Consider the following 25,977-nt stretch of genomic DNA (forward strand, 5'->3'; position numbering starts at 1 on the left):
TAAAGTTCCAAAATTTCCAGATCTTCAATAACTGTTATAAAAGCTTTCAAAATTATATTATAAGCCTATTAAAAGAGCGGCCGAAGTCTACCACAAAAGACTAGTTGCTAGTTGACTTTACCTTTGAGTACTTGGCCACCATTTTCAATATTCGTCTACTTCTAATGTTAAAATAACCATAAGTTGCTAGATTTTTATAGACTACGGCTTATAATAATTTTATAAATGGCTTTCTTTTTTAATATTTATGCAAAGTATGAAAAACTTATAGAATCTTTAAGTACTTTTTTCTAAATATTAAAGAAGTTTTGTTAGGAATTATTGAAATACAATAAAAACTTATAAAATTACATGTATTTTTTTTTTAATACCACACTTACAATTTTACAAAAAAAAAACTTTATTATAGTAACTAAAATCTACATAATTAATTCATTGCGTGAAATACTTTAATTTAAACGTGACTATAATTAATGACATCGAAGTGTTATGGCGTTTGTTTATTATGACTTATTTAAATTAATTAAACACAAATAATTAATTTAACTATAAAATGAAGTTAGCTGAAAATCATCCCATAGGGGTGTAAATAAGTGGTTGAAAGTTTGTATGGAAAAATCTTTAAATCGCCACCGATTTTTATAAAATTAGAAACTTAGACTCTTAAAAATATTTCATTGAACACATATTTCAGGGTTTATTAGAATTCACCTAAATAAGCAAGCGAAGCTGCACGCGTCCGCTAGTATTTTATATTTCTGTATGTAAACAAAAATTATAGTGTACACAAGCTTTCATATCTTTGTAAACGGTGAATTCAATTTTCTGCGCGCTCTTAATACTCTCATGTTTTGCATAAACATTTAAATTACATTTGTGTGTAAAATATATTTTCTGATTTCTCTATATTATTTGTACTCACAAGTAGAAGATTTCTTTATTTGATGAAGTAAGTATATACTGGTTACGGCCGTAGTGGCGCTGGAGCACAAGGGTTTGACTGTAACGCGATGGTTGTAGGTTCGATCCCCAGTCAAGAGAGTGAATTATTAATTATTATCATTTTCATTTCATCGCTCTCGCATCAAGACTAAAGCACGGTGTTAAGTTCCGCCACTCACCATGCAATGCCTCGAAAACTTCAGCCGAAAGTAGGGAACGGTGTGTTTTAACAATATGTACCTACCCTCTGATTCTTTCTTTTATCTGTGATTTTTGATTTACTTGCTACTTTTGCTGAAATAGATTTCACTTCTAGACAAATCTAGGCTAATTTGATTGGCTTAGTACTTATAAGAAGTGCTCTACTATTGAAACAATTATTAGTTTTGTACAGGCTTCTTATTTTATGTAACGACTATCATTATCTTAAACTCGACAATAGGACCAATTTCTTTATATTCTTTCCGAGTATATAAGAGCTCGTCTGATCTCTTTCTTTTATCCTAATGTATCGTCCACTTTCTTACAGACAACTAACACAGAACTAACATTAACAGAAACTTAGTGATAAAACACTTTGCACTCTTTTTTAAATTTCCGTTACAATTTATTTAGAAACATTGTATGAAGAAAACTTTTCATCCTATTATTGCTTTCTTCATTACTGAAAGTCTATAATTAAATAATACATGAACAAAAATAATAATATTTGTAGTAGGTATTCATTAAAGCTAGTACTGCTCCAAGATTGATTATGACATACAAAACTGATAAATATGTATTCCAAAACGCATCTATCATGTGGATCTCGGAAAATAATATATGATAATATAATAATAGTAATATTCCCAAGCCTTAAGTTAAGATATAATAATTCTGCTTTTAGGGAATATGAATGTGAAAACTTGTATGTACATATTTCCTTGTTCTTGATGTATGGTATCGATATATGGAAGTTATAAATTAATAATTATATACAAATGTGTGGTTGTAAACTCGACAGGTGGTGGGTTCGATTCCTGCTCGAGTAAATAAAATATTTTTTTTTTCTTCGCTCTGGTGTCGAGGCAATGTTTAGTGCGGCGTTTAGTTCCGGCATTCAAAAAGCAGTGACTAAAGAATTAAATATACAACGGAGCGGAGTGTTAACACTAAGCCAGTTATATACAGAGTGAAGCAGAAAAAAAAAACATGAAACTTTGAATAAATACGATTCCTAAAATGTTTCTAAATGAATACAAGTGACTAATGATTTCTTAAATCACCGAGGGAGGACCCTTGCGTAATCCAACAAAATTATACAATTACAAAAGTGGAGGTAACAAAATTATTTTCCCAATTGACCGTAACAAAGGCATTTTACTAAAACTTTTTCAATTTCAATCAATTTAATTATGTGAGTTTTCCAATGCTCCATTGGTTGTACACGTTCAAGTGGCATTGGAAATTCTATATAACTCTAATTCTTGTTATTTTCAATAGATAGAAGCTTGTAATGGAAACTGTCGAATTAACATATTTCAATTTATTATAATAATCCCATCAAAAAAAAAATTTACAGTTTAAGTTTTATGGTGTACCCAATATACAATAGGATAGGCAAACGGAAAGTAGTGTTAAGACACTCCGTTTCCGTCCCAAAGCACTACCCAATTTTCGAGACATAGCGTTATATATCGAGAAACTTAACGCCGCGCTGTCTTACTAAAACATGGAAATGAAAATAACTCATTCGAGATCGAACTCACAATCAGCATTTACATTCAAATACTGTGCCACTACGCCACGATGGCCTTAAATAAGATGATATTCGAAAGTAAATATTCAAGTTTCGTTCCAGAACAGAAGTTAGAGGTTTTGTCGAATAAGAAGCTAGATTGGCTTCTTGTTAAATAAATGTTGCTAGCTAAATATTTTAAGTTGAACGCTGACTTAGCGAATACGTCTTAAGCGGTAAGCACATTAAATTAATGTAAACTGTTATACAAATAATTCCAAAGTTCTTTAAAACTGTTGATATATAGCAGCTTTTATCTCAATTTTAATGATTTTTCTAGGTTTTTACGCGCAGTAGCTCAGCGTCACTAAACGCAACGATTGTGGGTTAGATTTTCTCGCTCTGGTAGACAAACCGCGGTCTTGAGTTACGCCACTCAATACACAATGTTTCTAATATTTGCTCTGCATGCACTGCCTTGCGGGAAAAAGCGTGAATAAAAAAAAACGACATAATTTCAATATAATCTGAACTGCTTATAAAAACCGCTTACACGTAAAATTTAAAATTTAATTTCTGAATAAAATAATATTATTACAAAATTTAACACCTTTAAATCTTCCTTTAGAGTAAAACTAACAATGTCTAACTATTACAACTGAGTTACACGTGTGGACGGCACGAGTAAACTTGGGGCGTTTAGCATGCAAAGTGGATGGCCGTTGGCTGTGATGAAAATGTTGGCTGCGGTGGTCTTGAGTGATGATAGCATTGTATAAAACACTATTAAGATTTCGCTTCTTCCTAATCTTTTGGTAATTCTACCTTTTGGTGATCCTGCCCCATAATAATACTTATTTAATTATGAGAAGACGTATATGGATGTCCATGGCACCATCTAAAATTATGTTTTAATCATAAAAGGTTGAGACGCAAGTTGTTGGTTCGATTCTCACCCAAGGGAATGAAATATCTTAATATCTTCACCCTGGTGTCAAAGAAAAGCTCGGCATTAAGTTTAATGGGAACGTTGTATTAAAAACTAGGTTTCGAGGTTCCCTCTGCTTACCTCGCTATATGCGGGATAAAGCATGAAGCAAAAAAAGAACTTTCAATTAATAAATGCGTGAAACACAATCTCATTAACCGTTCCTTCTATATGTTCAAAGGATTCTTGTCCAAGTTAGTCTCAACTAATTTAATTAGGAGATAATCTCTTCAGCTGCCCATCTGTTCCATTTCATTCAACACACGTTTTCAATTTATCGGCGCGTTATCTCCAAAGTGCTGGGATCTTAGTCGTTCGGTAACCCGTTCACAAACAACTTGGCTCTATCCTCTATACTTATGCTACCGATCGTGAGAATGGGCATTTTATTGTATTTAGTTAGTATATATTTTCGATAATTTTTAAAAATAATTAAACAAAAATCTTTTAATTTTATGTATTAGTATTTTTTTGTGGGTTGCTCATAAGTAACGTCACACAGTTGTTTTAATGATATGAATGATTTAATTAAAATTAAATATAAAAAATACACTAATAATATATATTTTATGTAAATTTTAATGTAAAGATTTACTGGATGCATTAAAATGGAAATAATTTTAATTTTGCAATAGTAGCCTACAATATATTTTTTTAGCTTTACGCTACAGCCACTGCCTATCCTGCTGTGGCAAAGGGAAGCTAGTGTTAGGACACTCCTTTCTCCATTTTCCTCTAATTCTGGAGGCATTACATCATATTAAATATCTATCATATCATAAAAGCTTATACTAGTAAACTAAATTTGTGTATAATCACATTTAAAACAGCTTAATGTATATGAAGTATGATGTCGACTCCTTGGCGCCAGACAGCTCGTCTCTGGCTGTCACAGATACCCTACTCACAGTGTCACTAGTTTGTCTTCAACTTCAATTTACTAAAATCAATTAACCCCTTTAGTTAATGGTAAACAAGGAGGTTATAGTAAAATTATTTTTTTAGCACGTTATATCCCGCATAGACAGAGGGAACCTAGTGTTAAGACACACCGTTCTCCATTTTCCGCCGATTTCTGGGGGCAATAGGTGTTGAATTACTGTCTTCTTCTTTCTCCGTCTTTATCCTGGTGTTCAATGAAATTCTTGTAAAAAAATATAAACTATAATAAACTTAAATTACTTGAAATACTGATAACTGCTGTATAGAAATAAATGATTTTTACATGATGAGCAATAAAAGTAATTTTTATTCCAGTGCTTAATTCGAGTGCAGTTCTAGTAGATAAACAAAGAAAACACTTGGCTCTACTTATGGGATCAATTACGTCTCGCGGATTGTGGCTTAGCTGTGAAAAGATAACGATGAAAAAGTTAATTAAGTAAACTATTTTAAAATTTGATTATTTAAATAATTAATTATTTTAAAATAATTAAATTTTTGACGGTAAGATCTTCACGATATTATCCTTTAAAACTTCAACGTGCTTTTCCGCGCCTTAGGCTCTATTATACTAATGGAGATATTCGCCTCCAACCGGGAATGGACACAAGGCTATTAATAATTGCTGTATTATATTTCTTTTGATATAATATTTCACTATATCGAACAAGATGCGTAGAGCTGAAGATCGAGCTCAGTGGCGTGGCATTGGAGAGGCCTATGTTCAGCAGTGGACGTGGACAGGCTGATGATGATGATGATGATAATGATGATATCGAACAAACAACTATTCTTGTTAGTTAGTATTTTAAATATAAATAGTAATTTTCACAGCTCGAAAGTCTAACCTAAAAAAATGTTTCGTGTTCTTTTAGAATAGAAGGAAATACATGTCTATTTTGTTCAAAGGTATGTTTTAGTCGAACGCAAATGAGTCCAGCGGTGATTAAAATTTTATTTTCAATGGAAATGGCTTTGCTTAGAAAATGCTTTTTTACAGCAACATTAACGAACTTGCTGTAATGGAAACATTTTAACTACATACTTGTACTTATTTTTCTATTATGGCAACACCTTATTTTATGTACAGAAAACATCATTATTATTAAAATTATGGCGAGCCCCAAATTTAGCACTATTAGGTATCCTATTAAAACTTCACTTTGCTTAAAATTTTCTATTCAACCCAGTTCATATGATGTGTTGGAAAATATGTTCAGTAGAGATGGAAGATACGGGATGGATGCGGAAAGACATAGCTACTAGTAACAGACTAGAAGACAGAGACTGAAGAAGAACGTCCTCAGTTGGTTTGGGCACGTCGATCGAATGAATTATGAAAGAAAGTCAAAAAAGATTTATGAGAAAATGGAGCGGTAAGACAGATAGGAGGAGATCTCGGTTGACCTTTGAAAACACAGTATCAAATATACTGGAGGAAGGTCACGTAAAAACCACGAGGATCCTTCGGAGGGCATGGATAAAAAGGTTGAATGTGGATAATATATGAAGACTATACCTGAAAATTAAAGGAATATAGTTACTACAGAGAAATTTTATTCAAATAAAGTAACCCAATACAACAGAAAACCAGTTTTGAAATTGCATGAATATTTTTGAATTAGAACTAAAGCTAAATAGGTAGCTTTGTTCTCACAAATAAACACTGTACATTCGGCCTTTTCTTAAATTCATATTCCTTCATTCTGTTTCGACGTTTGCCTTTACTTTGTAAACGGCAATCCCGGAGCATAGAATATTCATTTCTCATCTCGGCGTAGGCTATCTAATCGTATAGGAGGGTACAAAAATATTTCCCGTGACACTTTCTCACATTATTGATGCATAAGCCAAAGTTTGCTTTTTTATTTCTCGAAAGCTCATAAATAAATTAAAAGATTTTGACCTTGTTTGAGACTTGGCAGTTCGCTTCACGAAAATCTTTAGATAGGTACTTCCTTTTGTTTATCTTATTTTACCTTACGATCTGTTTGAATATAGATAGATAGATATATATATTTGAGCTGTTTGGATTTTCAGCAAACCATCCATATTTATATTAAAGAATAATAAACTCGACTATAAGGCTGATCTATTACTAAAGCAGTTTCATAATTTTTATCTTTTTTACATATAATTTAATTATTTAAGGGACTTAAGGACGTACTTAAAAATTAATTCTATTTTAACGTGATTGTGGCATAATCAAAGCATTCTTTAGAATTTCTAATATCAAAATTAAGGCTACCTTTGTGTTTTGTTTATGGGTCAAATTTATCTCTTTATCCGGAAAAATACATATCTATTTTCCAGCTTACAATAATAAAGAAAAACAACAGATTTAATAGAAGTAAAAAATCTCATGTTTAATATGGTTTTTCCATTACTTACAACGTTTCATAGCTTATGTTAATGGTAGCAAATGCCAAAAATTATTTTGCTCAAAACTCACTCGCGACAAGGTGACAAAGGAAAATGTCAGTCTGATGTTCCCGGGTAATTTTGTATGAGGAAAGTATCATTTTTCATAATTTTCTGGTACGTCATGTCAATTCTAATTTACTACTTCGCGAATATTTTTTAGATTATGTAATACTTCTTAACTTATAAACTTAAAATAAAACATGGGAATCAAACACAATTATCTATTATAAAATATTTAAGATGCCAGGGTGTGGGTTCAGTTCCCACTCGAGGATTTCTATTTTCATATCTTCGCTCTGGGGTCGAGGTAAATAAAGTACGGCGTTTTTGCCAACTGCCCGCCACTTAACAAGCTATGCCTTGTAAATTGGGCGGAAAGTGGGGAACGCAGTACCTTAACACTAGGTTCCCTCTGTTCTAAGAGGTAACGTAACGTAACCTCTGTCAAACGTAAAAATAATATTAATGTAAAGTTAAACTGCCGAAATTATCAATTTGCTTCCTACAATTTGCATTTATAATTTAAGCTGACGTTGTATAATTCTTCCCTAATGTATGCCACGTTAAGTTATTTGAAAATCTTATCTTAAGACGTTGAAAGACGTGGTAAGCTGTTATTCTCATTTGAATTAATGAGAATTGACTAAGAGACTTAAGTTTTGACTATATTAGTCCCCGCATATAGCAGGGTAAGCAGAAGGAACCTAGTGCTAATACACTCTTTTCCCCATTTTCCATCATTGCGTGTCAAATGGCGGAATTCAACGCCGCGCTTTGCCTTGTTACCAGAGCGAAAATAACAAAATATTAATTAATAAATAATAATTCACTTCCCCGAGTGAAAATCAAACCCACACCTTTGCGTTTACAGTTATGCGTTTGTGCCACTATGCCACGACGGTTAACTACAGTTAAAATTAGTAAGAATATTCTTACTTACCTTACTAAACGTTACTTACCGTACTATACCTTAATAAACGTTTAAATCCATTCTTCTAATTCCAAGAGAGCACATGGAATCAAACCTGACATGTCTGGGCACGTTAAGCTCGGGCTTAACGCAATACAAGCCCCTGCGATAACAGTGTGGCTTGAGCTTATAACGTTATTGGAGTTTAAAATTTTTAAATTATTGAAATTTTAAATTATTTACGTTTAAACTATTTTACATAAAAATACTTTATATTTTGTTTTTAAAACCTTATACATTAAAAAATAGGTGATGTTTAATAAAATTTCTTTTATTCACATATAAGTATCAGTAAGATAGAGGTCATCAAGGTGCAGTGGCAAAACATTTCCATATAAACGCGATGGTTGTAGATTCGAATTTAGTATCAACGCACTTCGTTCCCCATTTTTCACCAAAATCTTGAGTAGCTGAACTCAGCTGCGCTTTTTGCCTCTATACCAGAGCAAAGAAATGAAAATAAATATAAATCCATTTCCTCGAATGGGAATCGAACTTGTGCCTCTGCTCCACGACTGGCTCGACTGACATTCTTAATTTAATTGCTTTTTACTTATTATAACATCTTTTATACAAATTAAAAACAAAGTTTCTTAAAGAAATATACATAGAAACACCCAAGAAAGCTTATTTGAAAAGCTTGTCTAAGTAAAATAAGTAATCAAAGTAATGGAACGATGGCCTCACAATAATCCAGCTAATGATTTTTTTTTTTTTTTACAATTAATGATGCTTGAGAACTCTCTTATAATTAATTTACAAGATGTCGATGTCGATTATTTTCGGCAAACTGCTATAATATACTGCTATAATATATGAAGTGAAAGCCATTTCTATAAAAGACTTAAGTTTAGCAGAGATTAATTACTAAAATTATATATAATTAAATTTTGTCCTTGATTGATATTTATTGTTGTGTTTTTAATTTTAATTGTAGACGTTATTGGTAAAATTTAATTACTTAATTGGCATTTTTAATTATTGGGTATCAATCTTTTTACCGATAAAAAATAGACAGGTGAAAATGAAATATAAAGCTGGACGAAAGTCAATTAGTATTTAAAATATCGTAGGGTAGTATTTATAGTATTTTTATAGTTTCAAGTGGACAATTTTAATTATTCAATGTAATAAAAAAAATATTTTCAATAAAATCATATTGGATAAACTCGAATATAGATTCGTATATTAAATAAAAGACATCGAGATATTAATATGCAAAATAGTAATATAATTCAAATATGCAGACCGTCAAAGAAGATCAGGATCGCTCGACGAAGCGGCAGAAGACAGCAGCGACAATGGTGGCAGCACACCAAAGAAGAAAACCGCAATCGAAGAGCAATGGGAGAGAGCTGGCGGCTTCGAACTCACCTCCGTGGAACAGGAAACCTATGAAAAGTATTTCTACGGTACCGAACATTGGAACTACTTCACGAGTGATGAAGACCTGGGACCTGTCATCTTATCGATAAAACAAGAAACTCTCAATGCGAGAGATCAGTTCAGGTAAGCTATTAATAATTGTAATATATAGTACTATAATCTTTATATCAATGATATTAACTACAGGTGCAAAGATAGGTAACAGGTGAAAAGACTAACAATGCTTAAAACGATTTTAGATTTTTCCGTATTATTCATATTTAAACTACTTTATATTCCACTATATTTTATTAAATAAACGGAATATATATTATAAGCGCAATATTTATATGGTCTAACCACCGAGGACGCAAAAGACCGTGCAAAGTGGAGTAGGTTGAGTAGGAAGGCAGACCCCGGTAAAAGCCGGGATTAATCCCAGGAAGAAGATATATTATCAGCGCAACAAGACAGAGAAGATCGAATACCTTATATGTATATAACATACGGTCTCTATATATAACAGTACTGTACTTCCATTTCCGGCATATACCACTACTATAACCGCTTCCATGCACCTAATTGTATTAAACGCGAAGATAGTAAATGTAATAGTCTATGAGGCCAGCCGTGGCGCAGGAGCCCAACCGTGTGACTGTATAAACAGATGTGCGGTTCGATTCCCACTTGATGAAATGTAATATTTTAGGAAATGAAGTACAAATAAGATAGCTAAATAATATATAGTAGGTATATATAGTTAGAAAGTATGCGCATATGTAATTATTGACAATTTTTTCTTCAGTGAACTGGAATGTATTAACTCATAAACTATTTTTTCTGCTTTACTCTGTATCCCGCATGTAGGAAGGTGGACAGAGGGAAACTAGTGTAAAGACAATCCGTTTCCCATTTTCCGCTAAATTTTGCGCCATCGTATGTTTTAGTGGCGGAATTTAACGCCGCACTTCGCCTTATTATCAGAGCCCAGAAATAATAATAATAATAAATAATAAAAAATAAGTATTATTACTTATTCATTCAAAGAAATAATTAATTATTGTACTTAAATTGAAAATAATATGCGACCTCGCGAAAAAATATTGTAATTAGAATGTCGCAGTATTGTTAAAAATAAGTATACACCTGTTGCTTATTTTCTTCATTAAAACATTATTTCACCTCGAAAGCTACTTTTTGTAAAAGCAAAATAAAATGTTTTATTTTTAATAAACCTTTCCTCAAATAGCCTTTAAATCGAGAAACGTAATTTCCTCCCATTGATGGAGTGGGTGATATTTTTTAACTTCAACTTATGAAGTAGCTTTCGAGTGTTTTATTAAACAATTTACAATAAAAAAAATTTGTCTATGTTTATTTATCCACCTTATGAGGTAATTAAAAGACTATCATGATTTTATTATTTGGTTTATTTGTTTTTTTTTTCGACTAGGTACTACTTTCTCTTTTTTCAATACTTTATTTTTGAAAATCTAATAATATAGCGTCCACCATTATTCGTTTTGACTTAAATTTACGTTACAATATATAAACAATGCTCAATTATACTCATGTTCTACAATAATATTTATTTTCCATCTCTTGGGAAATCAAATATTAACAGTCTAAAACAGCGTACATACTTAGTTCAAATATAATTAAATATTTAGATTTCCCTAGTACTTTAGAACGGTATTAGTATTTATATTAATACAGCTAGAATACATTCATATATATACATCTGTACATAATAATAAAATGTTATTTGGTTAATTTTTATAATTTCTATCTGTTTGTCTGTGCGCTTGTTCACACTAATCTCCGAAACTTGTCATTTAACGTATTTTGGTAATCTTCTCTCAACTTTTACTATTTTTTAAAAAAATATATCACAACTTAACTTTTATTGAATCGGCAGACATAATATGGAATTATTAAATAGTTTCACATAGGACACCAACTGCATTTTGTCAACCAAATATATTTATATGTGGACAGAATGAAAAGAACACAAAGATTTTTTACTACAAACATTTGTTTGGAGCGATACACTTTATTATACAACTTTGGTAAGCCATTACCCATAACAGTAAGCTCCTATAATACAGAAGTCCATAATATTTTCTTATAACCTATAACAAGCCAGCTGTTTATACTCGAAGTATAATATTATCTAAATAATAAACGACGCGACGGCGACGCTTGAAACAACCTACAAAAATTAAAAAAAAAACGTTATATTCCTTTGAGTTCATTTGATAAATATATTTTAGTACTGAAATAAATATTTGATTGTGGAATAGTTGGAAGTGTTAACTGCACGCGATGGTTCCGGGTTCTTTTTCGTTTGAGGAGTAAACTGAATACAAGAGATTTTATCTTCGTTTATCCTCACTTGACACAGAAAGCGTAAGCAAAGAGACTGTTATTAGTCCTTTACAAAAAATAATCTAATGGTATAGTTAATACTTATAAATACGTACATGTAAATCAAAAAAGATCATTAGGTAACGAGGCAAAACGCGGCGTTGTGCCCGCCATTCAACACGCAATGCCTCCAGAATTCGGTGAAAAACGAGGAACGGAGTATCTAACACTAGGTTCCCAGGTTCCCTCTGCTAAACTGGTTAAACAGTCAATATCTATAGCATGGGAGTCACTATATCCGTATATGTATATAACTAAATAATGGAAGCTACTCAAATGTTAGCAGTGCTCATATTATGTCGACTCGTTAGCTCCGAACCGTCTCTCAAAGGAATCCCGTTTAAACAACAAGAAATGTTAACCCACCATTAATAACTACACCCTAATACACATTTTGTGCAAGCTATAATATATTATCGAAGTTGGTAATTTAAACTAATTTCTCTTATGTCTGTTAAGAAAATAATTTGGTGTAGTTTGTTTTTAATTTTTTGTTATTTATATTGTTGTTAATTAACAAAATGATAAAAAATAAGATTCTTCTGAATTTTATAATTTAACGAGCTTTAAGCTGTTATTTTTTTAACTATATTTTTATCTTAATTATATCTTTTTAAATTCACACATAGGCTATTTACAATTTAAGTAAATATTTCAACAATAAATTGAAGCGGGCGAAGCCGCGTGCAAGTCGCTCGTTTAAATATTCGTATAATCAAATGTCAAGTTCGTGATACGTGCTCTAGAGATACATAATTAATTTAAGTAAAACAAAGTTGAGTTCACTTTCTGAAATAAGCAAATACGTACAAAGTTGACAAATTTTGAGCACGTAGAGTCGCAGAAAATCGTTTTGGTATTTCAAATTACAAATGTAACTCGGAAAAGTGAAATTTTGTTATAAATAATCATATTTTAAGCACCAGAGGGAATAAATGAAAATATTAATAAATAATAATTCATTTTTCTGAGTGGGAATCGAACCCATATCTACCTACCTACGCTATGAAGGCGTCTTACAAAAAACCTGATAAAATTTCACAAATGTCAAACACTATAGAAACGTGAAATACGGTCGAACCAACTGACATAGAGATATCAAAGCCAAAGTCAAGTAAAGATTATAAACCAGAAAATAGGATTATAATGCGATAATACAAAGGCGCACGTGAAGAGTGACACGACGTGACATGGAATCAAGGCATTCTACAAAAAAATGTCTCCGTCACGCAGAAATTATTCTGGAGATTCCGAGAGCGCTCACGGATTCCGGCATTTTCATTACTCTCTGTCATAGGAAAACTGAAAAGCGACAAGAAAACTCGGGAATTTAATTAAAAGACTCGTTCGAATTTTTAGAGTTATGAAATATATACATTGACTTATTAACTCGTGCTTCACAAGAAATATTTTATGTTCACAAGAGCATTTTAAAGAGAGAGCTTGTAATGGGCATTTTTGAAATTATGAACAAGCTGACATTTTATTATATACATTTATTATCAAAAATGTTAAATTAAACTTAAATGTTCATGTCTCTGCAATCTAAATTAAAACTGGAATATTCGTTAATAAATCTGATTCACGCTGTATCTCACTGTTCACATAGCAGGGTAGGCAGAGTGAACCTAGTGATAAGACCGTTCTCCGTTCTCTATTTTCCGCCGAATTTTTTGAGGCATTGTGAATTGAGTGGCGAAACCCAAAGCCGGGCTTTTGCCTTGAAGCCAGGGCGAATTAATGCACACATAAATAAATAATAATTCATTCTCCCGGGTGGGGATTGAACCCACTACCGTCACGTTACACTCACACTCTTGTCCACCTACCCTGCATCACGACGACCTCAAACGCACATAAACTACACATAAATTATATAGTTCTGTCTAATTTGATATTGTAACTCCATTTAGACTTCAAATCAACAGCCGCAACCAGTGAACTGGAAATAATCGTGGTTTACTCAATTCAAGTTAGTTCTTCGTTATTCCAATTGGAACATTAGGGAATACTTGGTTTGCCAAAATTTCTTTACCCTTCGCCCCTTTGTTGACATTTCTATTAATTCTTGCAAAGATATTTTACTGGTATTTATTTAGTTCCAAATAAATTTAAAGGAATGTGTACTACGTTGTTTTAAGGCAAACTAAAATAATTAATTTCACGCTGCTCCCCGCATACAGCAAGGTAGGCAGAGGGAACCTAGTGTTAAGACTATCCACTTCCCCACTTTTTATCAAATTTTTCGAGATATTGCATGTTGAGTGGCGGAACTCAACGCCGGGCCCTTTCCCTTGGTACCAGAGCGAAAACATTAAATTTTATTTATAAATATTTAAAAATATTTATAAAATTTCTTTAGTGAGGATCGAACCCACATTCGTCGCGTTAGAGTAACACCCTTGTACCACTGCGCAACGATGACCTCACGTTGTTTCAAGACCATTTTGATATATTCCTTTGTACAAACAGATTTTAATAATAAACTAAAACCTGATATGCAGGCAGATATTACTAACAAACACCGTTCCTCGATTACTCGTACATTGTGAACCCAGCAGCCAGTTAAAATTTACGGAAAGCCACAAAACAAGCAAATAAACTTCTAATCGAACAGTAAAATTTTACAGAGAATCCCATTTGCGCATGTTCTCCTTGATTACATTTTTGTTCCAGAGGTGAATGTTTAAATTTGAATAGATTGAAATTGCAATGGTTGATTAAATGATTGTTTATAGAAATTTTATAAGGCCCTTGTGGTACTGCAGCCTCTAACTGGATGTACGATGATTGTGGGTTCGATTTTCACTCGAAAGCATTAATTAGGACGTTGACGTGACGATGGCGTGACGTTGAGTTCTGCCACTATTGACTGAACTGAGAAGAGTGGGAGTGATGAACGCCACGCAGTAAAATAAACATTATAAATCACTAGAGACTCAAACGAGGCTTGCCTTCTTAAGCTTTATATAAGCATGTACCATATGTGTTATTCTGAGGTACATATACTAGCTGTAAAATTACATCTAAATTCGTTCAGCAGTTTGTGCGTGAAAGGGGAACAGACATACATCCTTACAAACTTTTACATTTATAACAATAATTGTATTTGGGCTATTTGGGCTAAAATAAGAACATATTAGTTTCCCTTACACTTTATAAGAACAAATTAAATAATTTCCTAAATAACATAAATATATCTGGCCTCGACTAAACACACTAAAATGTATTATAATGTATATACAATACATATATATTCTAGAATTCTCGTGCGAGCAATAAGCTACACGGTGCACGGACTAATCCCGGCATCCTGCGTGTTCGCCGACCGCTACAATCGGGAGGAAGTGGTGAGGTCACTGGGCAAAGAGGTCAATATAAATCCACCTCTGATGCTGGGACAGCTGCCTGATACACCTGAAGAGTTGTTGAAATTAGACCAAGTAAGTAGCTTATCTGTTATTCTTAACTATTTAGTCCGTTGTCTATTCGTTCCATAGAAAATAACTATTATTTACATATGTATAGATAAAAATAAACTGTGAAAATTAGTCATTTGGGTACAATGAAATATAATTCCCCACAAACGTTATTTTGACTCCCAAATGAACCTTAACGAGGTCTTCCCCATTTAAAAAACAGATCCCTTGGCAATTTAGATTCTTTGCAAATAAATTCACCCCAAAAAATAATATTAGCGGGGTTCCCTCCCAGGTTAATGTGTAAATAGTTAATAGCAAGATAAAATCGCAATAGAAGTACAATAAAATCCACCTCAACCGAAGTGTCTTACCTCGTTTGGCATTCAGAGTAAACCAGTGCCTGGAATAAAATAACACAAAAGTCCCCTGCGATTATTTTTTCATTTGCCAATTACGGAACAAGCGATGCCGTTCATGGCCGTGAAACATTAATGAGGCCCTTTTAAAGGGGGGACACCTATCGTCTCCGTCCCGCTCTCCACCCTCCGCTGTAACTTACTCCCTCACGTCTCGGGCTTGCAACTAATCACTGTAATGAACTAATGACAAGTATCAAGCAACTACTTTAGAGGCGCGTAAACTAACTTTAATTTTAGTGTAAATAACGCTGTTTTATATTCTATAAAAAGAAACTTTTAAAAATAAGAAGTTAATTATACAATTTTCCTTTGAATATTTTATTGCATCACTAGCAAATTTAAAACATGGAAATGGTGGAAAAAATATTAAAATCTTCATCTTTGCAATATAGAAATCGAAAAATAAAATTCTGCTTTACTTAAAAAGCACTGCTTTTTAATACTCTTGGCTTAAAAAGGCTTATTTTGAAAATGAAGAAGTCTTCTACAAAATACTCTTCCAGATATTTACTCGTTCCTCGTTCCGAGTATTCTCTGTTATTCCGTACAATCGTTACCTCCAGTCGGAATAATAGAGTTTTCCGAAAGCCACCTTTCCGTTGCTAATTTTAAAACAAACGGAACTGTGCTAATACGAAGTTAGGAGTAGATAAAATAAGATTCAATTTCGTAAACCATAGCAGCGTGGAGTAAGTTTGTCGATCCAGTGAACTGCCAATTTTCATTAGGTGCCGTCAGAGGTATAAGCCGGAACTTTGTTGAGAGCGAACGCCGTCCGTCCTTTACATTTCGCATTCACTTAAATGTCGGGTTTTGTGAAAATAACAGACATTTCCATATGACTGTATGAATTAATGCCCACATATGAAATTTCAACTCCAAATATTTCCAATATGAAACAATGCTTTTGGCTTTTGTCTAAAATACATTTGGTTTTAGAGTTTTGCTGTGTTAGAGTTTCTGTCTAGTGTCTAGTGTTTATGAATATTCCAGTTGCTGTATGTTTAAATATAAGTTAATAGACTATAAGAATTATAAATAGGTTTCTTTAATAAACTTTAATCTTTTATCTATAGGCTTATGTCAATTAAATATTTAAAAAATCTAGCCTTATGGTATATTCCGTTAGACGGTGTGCCCCTGCGACCCCTACAACGGATAACGAAATCAAATAAGTTTTAATAAATAATATATTTATATAAACATAGTTATAAATATCTCAAAATGGTATATTTTAAATACTTTTTTTTTCAATATCATTCATTAAACAATGACAAATATATAGAAAATTCATCTATATTACTATTGAAGTATGAAGATATATGCAACGTCTATATAGAACTAAATTAAGCTTAACACATCTCCAAATACACCTCTAAAGTAATCAACTTCAAGTATCCAATCCCGTTAATGGCACACGTGGCTGACGGAGTCGCGAATACTAATGGTCTCCATTCACCCCCACTAACACGCTCCATCCCCACATATATACTTCACCTGATTGAAATATACAAATAATAAAAACTATTACATACTACCTTCAAAAGACCTTTTAAAAGAACTTTTAATAAGATGCTCGCTCAGTCTTTCGTAAATGTACTGAAAGTAAAACTTACTGGTACATGAATTGATTGATATGACATGTGTTTTCTATTTTCCTTTAGATTCATTGGTTCGTATTTATTTGATGTGACGTCTGTTCCCTCGGTAAGTGGTACTGGGCTAAGTTGATTTAGGTTCGAGTATTTAGGACCGAACACTTTTAAAAAGCTTTAGGTATACTCGTATGTTTGTTTAACCTTTGTTTGTGATGTGGTACCAGGTGTTAAATTGTATGATGATATATAATGTAAAATAGAGGCACGTCTTATATTCTATATTCAATAGTAGTTTAAAGAGCCTCTCAGTCGAATGATTAAATGTTTTATAAAATATATCTGTAAATATGAATTTTCGATGCTGAAAAATGTCGAATACAGAGAAAAATTACATAATTATTTTACGTTTTATTTATGAATATAACGCAAATTAAACTTCTACTTTATTATTCTGCTTTATAGCACTTTAAAAGCGTTTATAGCCCCTAGTGCGCATCACTGGGGCGGCGGAGTTTTGTAAAGGTACTAACGTCGAGACTGGCCTTACCTACACACAGAAGAGAATAGTAAAAAGTAATTTTTCCATTATTCCTTATAAATTGCTATATATCATTGTTTATTTTTTTATTTTCACGCTATATTCTGAACGTAGCAGGATTGGCAGAGTTGGGAATCGAACCTTCAGCTATCGTATTTACAGTCGCATGCTTGTGTCCCTGCACAAGCCTCGTCATTTTTATATAGCATAATTATAATGTGTCTTTTGTGAATCTATTATAAGGTAAAATTACCTTAATTACTAAACACCTTAAAGACACTGTATCCCGCATATAGCAGGGTAAGCAAAGGGAACCTAGTGTTAAGTCTTTCCGTTCCCGACTATCTGCCGAATTCTGGAGGCATTGCGTGATGAGTGGCAGAATTCAACGCCGCGTTTTGCCTCAAAACCAGAGCGAAGAAATTGAAATATAAACGTAAATAAATATTTCACTTCCTCGAGTGGGAATCGAACCCACAACCGTCGCCACGACGACCTCCACCTTAAAATATATTTTAGATATATAATATAGCAGTACCACTCACATTTATATGAATATTTCATCCGCAACTAACAAATTTGCGGGTCGAACAAGTAAAGTAATAAAGTACACGCAAAAAGTGTACCGAGGTACAGACCTACTAATACTTTTATGCTTGCTTTATTACAGAGAAAGGCCGTAAAATGATTTTTTCATCAGACGGTACATGCTTTGTTACGTACAGTGTTATATAATATATATGAGGTCTACATACTGTAGTAGTAATATATGTTTTATCTCAGTATAGTGATCGTAGTTGTTTGTATATCTACTTATCATAGTAGCGGCTCGCCCGCGGCTTCGCCCGCTTGAACTATACAATTATCATTTACTAATCTGAATTAATTTCGTGCTCTTATAATACTTTAGTTTTAAATACAATAATTTTATAGTTATTTTATAGCTATTTGTCAAACAAATCACTTTTTATATTTATAAAGCGATTTAAAAAATTATATTATGTTACACGTTACAAGTAGTTTATCAAAATATACTAGTGTAAACTGCATTTAAATCCGTTTAGAAGTTTCTGAGATAAGCGTGCATAAACACACAAACAAATAACCAACAAATAGATTTTTTTTAATTAATGGCTTTTATTTTGTAATATTGATAAATACTCCCAATAATAGTTTTTCAGAACAAAATTTTGTGTTAATATCCTGATTAGACAAAAAGCGTTAAGAATGCTAAGAGTGGTAGTACTACCTATACTTAAAGCACACGAAGGAAAGGTTCTATCTATATCTACCTATATAAAGTAAATAAAATATAAGAAATTAAAAAATGGTTCTTTATGGCTATAATAAAACTAAGACTTTAATTGTTAGTTGAGGATGCGTCAGGCACATTACTCACTATGTTATAACAACCACTAAGAAATTAACAAAGGCAAACACTGCTAGTCTATCCTATAAATATCAACGTCGTCTATGAGAAATTTGATCCAGAAGAACCCTGCTCGTTATCTTACTTAATTTTTAATTTATTATTAATACAGAAATGTTTGTGTATATTACATATATCGTCAATTACGACATAGGTAAACACTATTTTACCGGTAAACCTTCCTTCACAGCATGGTAGACAGAGAGAACCGAGTGTTAGACACTCTATTCTCTATTTTCCATCAAATTCTGGAGGTATTACGTATTGATTGGCGCAAATCACCGTGCTTTCTTCTTCTATAAATCAAATCCTTCGTCTCTCCGTCTTCTCTTTCTCAAATATTTAGGCAAGAGATGAAAATATTAAATACTTTTTTTACCAGTAAACCTCCCCTTTGTCTCTCACATACGAGTATTTTGTAAGTTAGATCTTACCCAAAAGACTGACACAGACATAAATTAATGATTTTAGAATTGTATATATTTCAACTTGCCTTAGCAAATCAAGCAAAGTAAATTACTATGTTAAGACAATTAAGATCGTATAAATGCGTAACACAGTGAAGTAATTGTGACATTAGACTGAATTAACCATTAATTACTCAGGTGCTTGTGTATTCGCCTATAAATTTGAGCAGTTCTTAAAGTTACGTTCGATAATAAAAACAGTTACGATGATTAAATCAGCTTCATGCTATATTCCACAGTGTAGGAGGGAATCTAGTGTTAAGATACTCCGTTCCCCACTACAATAATAAGAACGGGATTCTTGTAATGTATAAAGTGCGCAATTATATAGATCAAATTATAACCTTGATACGCTAATAAGTAAGTTCAGTTATTCTTGCAGCCTTATTTGTTTTTATAGTTTTAATATATTTCTTAAGAAATAGAAATGGTTAAGTTAAAAATAGAAATAGTTAAGTTAGTTCTGGAGGCATACATTTAAAAAAAATGTAACTCTTCAGAGAGACCAGTCTTAGGAACACAATTGGATTATATTGCCTTGCATTGCCATTAATAATACAAAAATAAATTATTTTAGTCCTTTGATAAAATTTTCTACATGTCTTCGTTGTCCAGATAATTTTGTATCGAGACTTCTATATTTTAATTAAATATTAAATTTCAACTAAACATCAATTTCATTTGCAGAGAGAAATCAATGAAAGCGACTTACTGATTCAATTTCAATATGACTTATTGGAGAGTCCTCCAGTAATCCGGATTAATATGAAAACTTTAAACTGTTTGCATTCAGATAATATTGATACGATAATAACTTATAATTTGTTTGTGTTTTATGACTATAATAACATTTTCATTATATCTTTACCTTTTATTTTAAAAGGTACCAATGAACAAGGGTGTGACTGTAACGCGACGGTTGTGGGTTCGATCCCCACTCGAGAAAGTGAAATATTTATTTACGTTCATATTTCCATTTCTTCGCTCTGTATAAGCAAAGCGCGGCGTTGAGTTCTGCCACTCAACACGCATTGCCCTCAGAATTCAGAAGTGGGAAACCGAGCGTTTTAACACTTTGGTACAAGGGGAAGAACAGGATAAATGACTGACCAAATTATATTATTATATCCAAATACAGCTAAGTTCGCTAAATATAAATATGAGGATCGGATAAGCAAGTTATCTTTCTCATTATAATAATAAAGATGTCCCCACCCCCACCTCCCCAGAGCCTGTTACACGTAAACGATACTTTCGATCAAAGCGTAACACTGAAATAAATTGACTCCCTATTGTAATATATTTATAAATTAGTTTTCGTCGTATAAAATATAAGATTACGGTATTATCGCTTCCTTAAATAAGGTTAGCAATTTCTGACTAGAACCATGAACTATTATTGTATTTTTTTTAGGTTCACAATGTATCCCTCGTACATAGCAGGGTAGACAGGAAATCTAGTGTTATGATACTCCGTTCTCCACTTTCCGCGAATTCCGGAGACATTGCGTGTCTAGTGGCGGTTCTCAACACCGCCTTAGCAGAGCGATGAAAGTTTGAAATATTGGATATATTTCGTTTTCAAATAATAATTTCACTCTACGTTTCTCAATAAAAAAAAGTATAACGATCAACTATTTTTTCAGGTCTTCATCAAATCCGAGCTAAAGGTCGGTGTGATATATGTAAAAGAAAACCAATACACAGAAGAAGAAATTTTGGACAATAATGAAAATTCATCGCTCTTCGAGGAGTTTCTACAAGTTCTCGGTGAAAAAGTTCGCCTCAAAGGTATACTAATTGATTTAGTAATTTCTTATTCACGCGTAATAGCTACATCAAGTAGAAACTTTTTACGTGATTGCTAATAAATAACGATTTTTATATACAATATATATAGGTATAATTTGAGTAAATTTAGGCCAGTCGTGGTGCAGGAGCACAAGCGTGGCGTAACTATAAGCGTGGCCAGTTGTGGGTTCGATTCCTACTCGAAGAAATGTAATAGGTAATATTTTCTTTTCTTCGCTCTGGAGTCGAGGCAAAGCTTGTCGTTGAGTTCCGCCACTAAGCACTATACCTACAGATTTCGGCAGAAAGTGGAGAAAGGAATGTCTTAACACTAGACATAAGAAACAAATTTATACGTGATTGGCACTACAGTGTGAATTCGGCCTTAAAGTTCTTCTTAAGAAACGGAGAAGCATCACAATAGTGTTATGAAAAAATATGTTTTCATAATTTCAGGATTTGACAAATACAAAGGTGGTTTAGACACTGTCCACGACCTCACCGGGCTATACTCCGTATATACCAATTGGAGGGGAATAGAAATTATGTTTCACGTGTCAACCCTTTTACCCTATGAAAAACATGACGCTCAGAAATTACAAAGAAAACGTCATATTGGTAACGATATAGTATGCGTGGTGTTCCTGGAGGCGGACAATACAGCCTTTTCACCTGCTTGTATTAAAAGCCATTTCTTACATACATTTATATTGGGTGAGTAGTGTTCTTGAATTTTACATTTTATTTATTAAAAGATTAGTTCATATTTTTACATTTGAAAAGATTGATAGAAAAATTGAGGCTAAGCGTGGCGCATGGCACAAGCGTACCTTCGAAATTAAATTATTTTTTAAATATTTTCATTTCCTCGATCTGATGTCAAGGCAAAACTGCGGTGTTTAATTCCGCCATTTAACACGCAATGCCTCCAGAAAGCGGCGTATAATAGAAAGTGGAATGTCTTAACACTAGACGAGGTGCTTACCCTGCTACTTGCGGCATACAGCGCGAAGTTGAAAAAAAAATACACGTGCGGCGTGAAATTGTTTTAACATTGTCTTTTTATACTCTTCTTTTTCTTCTTAATATGTAATTGTGCACAATAAAGTGTAAATAAATAAATAATAAATAAAGATCGTATTTATCTAAACAAAATATACACCGCTTATTTAGATATAATATATATGTAATTGAGAATTTACTATTTAAATAAAAAAAAAATTAGAAAATACAACGTATAAGAATGAACAATTAAAATTTTAAGAGCATAGAAATAATATTCACAAATTCCTATTTTTCGCCCCCAAAAATTAAAAAAGCCCCCAAAAATGAAAAAAGGGTTAAAAATTAATTTTCAGTGCGGGTGTCAGCTAAAATTAAAAAGCGTCCCACTAGATATGAAGTGTCGGTGGTTACTAGAGACGAAGTGGGTGCGTACAAGCCCTACTTGTGGGAGCAGAGTGTATTCGACAAAGGAGCCATGTTCAGGTGGGTTTGAGAATTACCAAGCTTCCTGGCTGTTGAAATAATCATATGAGTATTCTTTCAAGAAATATCCACGCCTCTTAGAAGGTTTTTAAGAGGCACAGGTTGAAATCCCGCCACGTTAAAATTTTTACGCTTTCTAAAACATATTTCTCTTTCTTAAGTGTGGAATAACACTTTGGAAATGTAAAAAATAAGAAATATCCATTTTATTGGAGCTAAACTAACTTAACACGACATTCATTTTATAATAATAGAAACTTATTTTTACTACGTATTATAATTTTTATTATAATTAACTAATATATAATTATTTTCATTATAGGGAATGGTTGCTTACAAAAATAGTGAATGGTGAACGAGCGTCTTATTCAGCGCCCAAGTTTGCGAGAATGCAAGAACGCACGAGAAGTCAAATGCTCGAAGATATTGTGGCTAATTTACAAAATCATGCTGAAACTGGACAAATACCAAAACCATATAGAAGAGGTCCTTAAATATGTTTTTTCATTATTATCTATATATATAAAATCGAAAAGTCACTCACTCATCACGAAATCTCAGAAACGACATGTCCTAGGATTCTTAAATTTTGCATAGGAGTTATTTATAGGACGTAGGTGCTCGCTAAGACGGGAATTTGCAATATTCGATTTCTAAGGGGTTGTTTTTGGGGTCGAAAGTTTGTATGAAACTTCGTTACTACAAATGCTAGAAGTCTAAAATTTTGCATAGACGTCACTAGGACGTAGTCATGGAGACAGAAATTAATAATAACATAGTTCACGCGGGTGAAACCGCGAGCGGGCCGCTAGTACTATATATATATAACTAACTATTTACTTAATTAGTATAATTCGGCCATATTTTTTAAGATCGTTAATGTAGGTACTATACCCGATTTATAACCCTAATTTAAAAATAAAAGTTCTTGGCAAAAGCTAAACACCAAATAACACTTTTTATCACTTCTGATCCCTTTTGGCGCGAAAACACAAAACAAAAGTTAGTAATGTGTCGAATTATTTCTTAAAATAGTTGAATGTCAATGAAACGAAAATAAATACTTTTCTTTAGTAAAGTTGTTCTACTATAGAACTATATTACTTACTATTTAAAAGTAAAATCATTAAAACTATAGATTTTAACATAATTAAGTAAATCTATTTATGGTAATTTTCCATAGGATCGTGGCGACCCATCGGACATATGAGACCGTCGTCCCCACTATTGGATTCAGTAAGAGATCAATTTGAGGACTACGACCAACTAGCCAAAGACTTTACAAGAGTATTTCTGAATAATGAACTAAACTGTGCTCAAAATGCTCAACTCTTCGATGTGGTATTCCTAGTGGGTCAATCGAAGCAGAAAACTAAGTTCATCGGTGTAAGAGCTATTTTGGGTGTCAGGAGTAGGTTAGTTCGTTTATTTTTTAACTCATTAATAGAGAATTTTATATTTATTTATTTACAGTTTTTTTTACCACGTTTAAAAGATATTATTTGTGATTTTTGACATATTTGCAGAGTGTTCCAAGAAATGCTTTATGGTATACAAACTGGATTTGGATCACCTCAAGTGCCGGTGGCGGAGCTTCTCGCAAGACCAGCTCCAACACTTCTATCACCAACACCCGCGAGGCAGAAAAGTAGTAACTTTCTACAAGTACCTGATATCGAGTCACCAAGGTATATTGTCTTATTTTATAATACTTCAGATTGTCCTTAATATGTGCACTTGTTCTAAAACTCCAAACTCTAAAATATGCTTATATAATGAACCTGGTGTCCTTGCTAGGATAATGAGTTTTTCACTATTATAGGTACTTAAAATTCTCGAAATGTCAAATTTCAGGCCAAAAAGTGTGCCAAGTTCTCCTATGGTCAAGAGAGCATTCTCTCGTTTGGGTACTATCACAGCAGGTTGGGGAAGGTCCATTCGAAAACAACATTCACAACTCAACGCTGAAGATAAAAAGAAATGGGCGAGCTCTCAAGACTGTTCAAGTAAGTTTTTTAATTCTGCTATATTATTATACTCACAGACGACCTTTTAAATATTAATTGACTTTTAATAGACATTTAATCAGCAGAATGTGGTTTTAGTAAAAACAATATAACAGAAAATAACAGTATTTTTCATAGATTAGGATGTATGACAAAAGAAAACATTGCAAATTATTTTCTATTATTTTTATATAATTTTAGATAAAGAAAGTAAAGACAAAGATAAGGACAAAAATGCGGCGCTCGCGGTCCCGCGTTTGTCTGTTTGTGCAGATGCACAAAAAGTAGATCGCGCTAAGCTTGCCCAAACTGAGGTAGGCATTTCATTTGTAATAAGCCTAGTTATAATTAGCTTTCTTTTACCTTCACGCTGTATCCCTTACATAGCAGGGTAGGCAGAGAGAACCTCTAAATCCAGTGTTAAGATACTCCGCTCCCATAAAGATAATTCTATTCTCCATTTTTCGCCGAATTCGGGAAGCATTGCGTGTTGATTGGCGGAATTCAACGCCGTGCTTTGCCTCTAGCTAAAATATTAAATATTTAATTTCGTCAAGGCAGGATCGCACCCACCAGCTGTCACATTTACACATATGCTCTACGCTACTACTGACCTCGCAAAGAAATTAGGATGACTGAAATTCTTATAATTGTTACAGTACATAATTGTATTTGTACCCTTCACTTTTTAAATTATTTCTAATACAATTAATTGTTTCAGTTCTCAATAATAGAATTTGACCCGGAGACCTTCAGGATTTTGCTCGATTATCTTCACACGGGTAGTTGCCCGCTCACGTGCGCCTCAATACCGGGACTAATCTGTGCAGCGGAACATTACGACCTACCTGAACTTTTACAGGCTTGCTTCCATCATGCTAAACAGTTCCTTAGAATAGAAGTGGTAAGTAGGCATACGGTATGATTACAAACAAACTTAAGCTTTTTAAAAAGTCAATATTTCGAATTGCTTAAGTCATTACCAAATCATCATTTAAAAATAATTGAATAGAGAAAATTTTCATTTTTTTTGTTTCTAACACA

General features: G+C 32.8%; 1 protein-coding gene across 4 annotated transcripts in view; it reads left to right on the forward strand.

The window, feature by feature from the left end:
• Window positions 1-25,977, forward strand: part of rsh (Rap GTPase activating protein radish) — a 180,718-nt gene that overhangs the window by 151,440 nt on the left and 3,301 nt on the right. For all 4 annotated transcript variants that reach the window (XM_085199470.1, XM_085199472.1, XM_085199469.1 and 1 more), the window contains 11 exons: window positions 9,231-9,492; window positions 15,038-15,218; window positions 21,295-21,439; window positions 21,896-22,153; window positions 22,798-22,927; window positions 23,250-23,413; window positions 24,111-24,342; window positions 24,454-24,615; window positions 24,782-24,933; window positions 25,135-25,247; window positions 25,655-25,837. In XM_085199470.1, coding sequence (XP_085055596.1) covers window positions 9,231-9,492; window positions 15,038-15,218; window positions 21,295-21,439; window positions 21,896-22,153; window positions 22,798-22,927; window positions 23,250-23,413; window positions 24,111-24,342; window positions 24,454-24,615; window positions 24,782-24,933; window positions 25,135-25,247; window positions 25,655-25,837 — 1,982 coding nt within the window. The remainder of the gene's footprint in view (window positions 1-9,230; window positions 9,493-15,037; window positions 15,219-21,294; window positions 21,440-21,895; window positions 22,154-22,797; window positions 22,928-23,249; window positions 23,414-24,110; window positions 24,343-24,453; window positions 24,616-24,781; window positions 24,934-25,134; window positions 25,248-25,654; window positions 25,838-25,977) is intronic.

The sequence above is a fragment of the Heliconius melpomene genome, chromosome 16, assembly GCF_056956725.1.
Source record: "Heliconius melpomene rosina isolate 202511_hmr_F chromosome 16, ASM5695672v1, whole genome shotgun sequence".
Taxonomy (NCBI): domain Eukaryota; kingdom Metazoa; phylum Arthropoda; class Insecta; order Lepidoptera; family Nymphalidae; genus Heliconius; species Heliconius melpomene.